This window comes from Coturnix japonica, unplaced genomic scaffold (genome assembly GCF_001577835.2).
Source record: "Coturnix japonica isolate 7356 unplaced genomic scaffold, Coturnix japonica 2.1 chrUnrandom477, whole genome shotgun sequence".
In the NCBI taxonomy this organism is placed as follows: domain Eukaryota; kingdom Metazoa; phylum Chordata; class Aves; order Galliformes; family Phasianidae; genus Coturnix; species Coturnix japonica.
Window position 1 is genome coordinate 118,978 of NW_015439879.1, and position 1,146 is coordinate 120,123.

General features: G+C 51.2%; 2 protein-coding genes across 2 annotated transcripts in view; both read left to right on the forward strand.

Moving 5' to 3' along the window:
• CAPN1 (calpain 1) overlaps positions 1 to 1,140 on the forward strand; it is a 22,366-nt gene extending 21,226 nt beyond the window's left edge. The window contains exon 21 of the mRNA XM_032441668.1: positions 811 to 1,140. Within this exon, the coding sequence (XP_032297559.1) occupies positions 811 to 837 (27 nt within the window). The 3' untranslated portion in view covers positions 838 to 1,140. The remainder of the gene's footprint in view (positions 1 to 810) is intronic.
• Positions 1,020 to 1,146, forward strand: part of POLA2 (DNA polymerase alpha 2, accessory subunit) — an 18,875-nt gene continuing 18,748 nt past the window's right edge. The window contains exon 1 of the mRNA XM_032441669.1: positions 1,020 to 1,043. Within this exon, the coding sequence (XP_032297560.1) occupies positions 1,020 to 1,043 (24 nt within the window). The remainder of the gene's footprint in view (positions 1,044 to 1,146) is intronic.

A 1,146-nucleotide genomic window follows, 5' to 3' on the forward strand; every position in this document is an offset into this window, starting at 1 on the left:
GTCATTTTGGGCTCATTTTGGGGTATTTTGGGTCATTTTGGGGTATTTTGGGTCATTTTGGGCTCATTTTGGGGTATTTTGGGTCATTTTGGGGTCTTTCGGGGTCTTTTGGGTCATTTTGGGGTCTTTTGGGGCCTTTTGGGTCATTTTGGGGTCTTTTGGGCCTTCTGGGGTCACTTTGGGGGCATTTGGGGTTTCATTTTGAGTCCTTTTGGGCACATTTTGAGGTCTTTGGGGTCTTTTGGGCTCATTTTGGGGTATTTTGGGTCATTTTAGGCTACATTTTGGGGCCTTTTGGACTCAGTTTGGGCTCATTTTGGGGCCTTTGGGGCCTTTTGGGGGCATTTGGGGTTTCATTTTGAGTCCTTTTGGGCTCATTTTGGGGTCTTTCAGGGTCATTTTGGTCTCATTTTGGGGCTTGTTGGGCTCATTTTGGGGTCTTTGGGGTCTTTTGGGCTCATTTTGGGTTCATTTGGGGCCGATTTGGGGCCCACTTGGGTTCATTTGGGGCAGATTTGGGGCCATTTGGGTCCATTTGGGCTCATTTGGGGCAGATTTGGGGTCTTTTGGGCTCATTTTGGGTTCATTTGAGGCAGATTTGGGGCCCATTTGGGTACATTTGGGCTCATTTGGGGCAGATTTGGGGCCCATTTGGGCTCATTTGGGGCAGATTTGGGTCCATTTGGGTCCATTTGGGCTTCATCGACCCCCAATTTGGTCCCATTTGGGGCCATTTTGGGGTTATTTGGGGCTATTTTGGGGGTTCTTTCTTCCTTTTGGGGTCTCATTGCCCCCCCATTGTCCCCACAGTGGCTTCAGCTCACCATGTTCGCCTGAGCCTCCCATAGGACAACACTGACCCCAAAGCAGGGCCTGACCCCAAAGCAAAGCAAGGCCTGACCCCAAAGCAGGGCCTGACCCCAAAGCAGGACCTGACCCCAAAGCACCGCAACCCCACAGCCGCATTTTGGGTCAAATCCACGCGATTTCCGTCACCTCAGCAGGGTTTTGCTTTTGGGATGGCAGCGAATCAGGGATCTCCTGCCTGGTGCCCTTATTTTTCTACCCCAAAAACCCCAGAGAAACCCCAAAGTGCCCGTTAACCCCAAACCTCTGCCCTATTTCCCCCTTTTAACCCCATTTCCC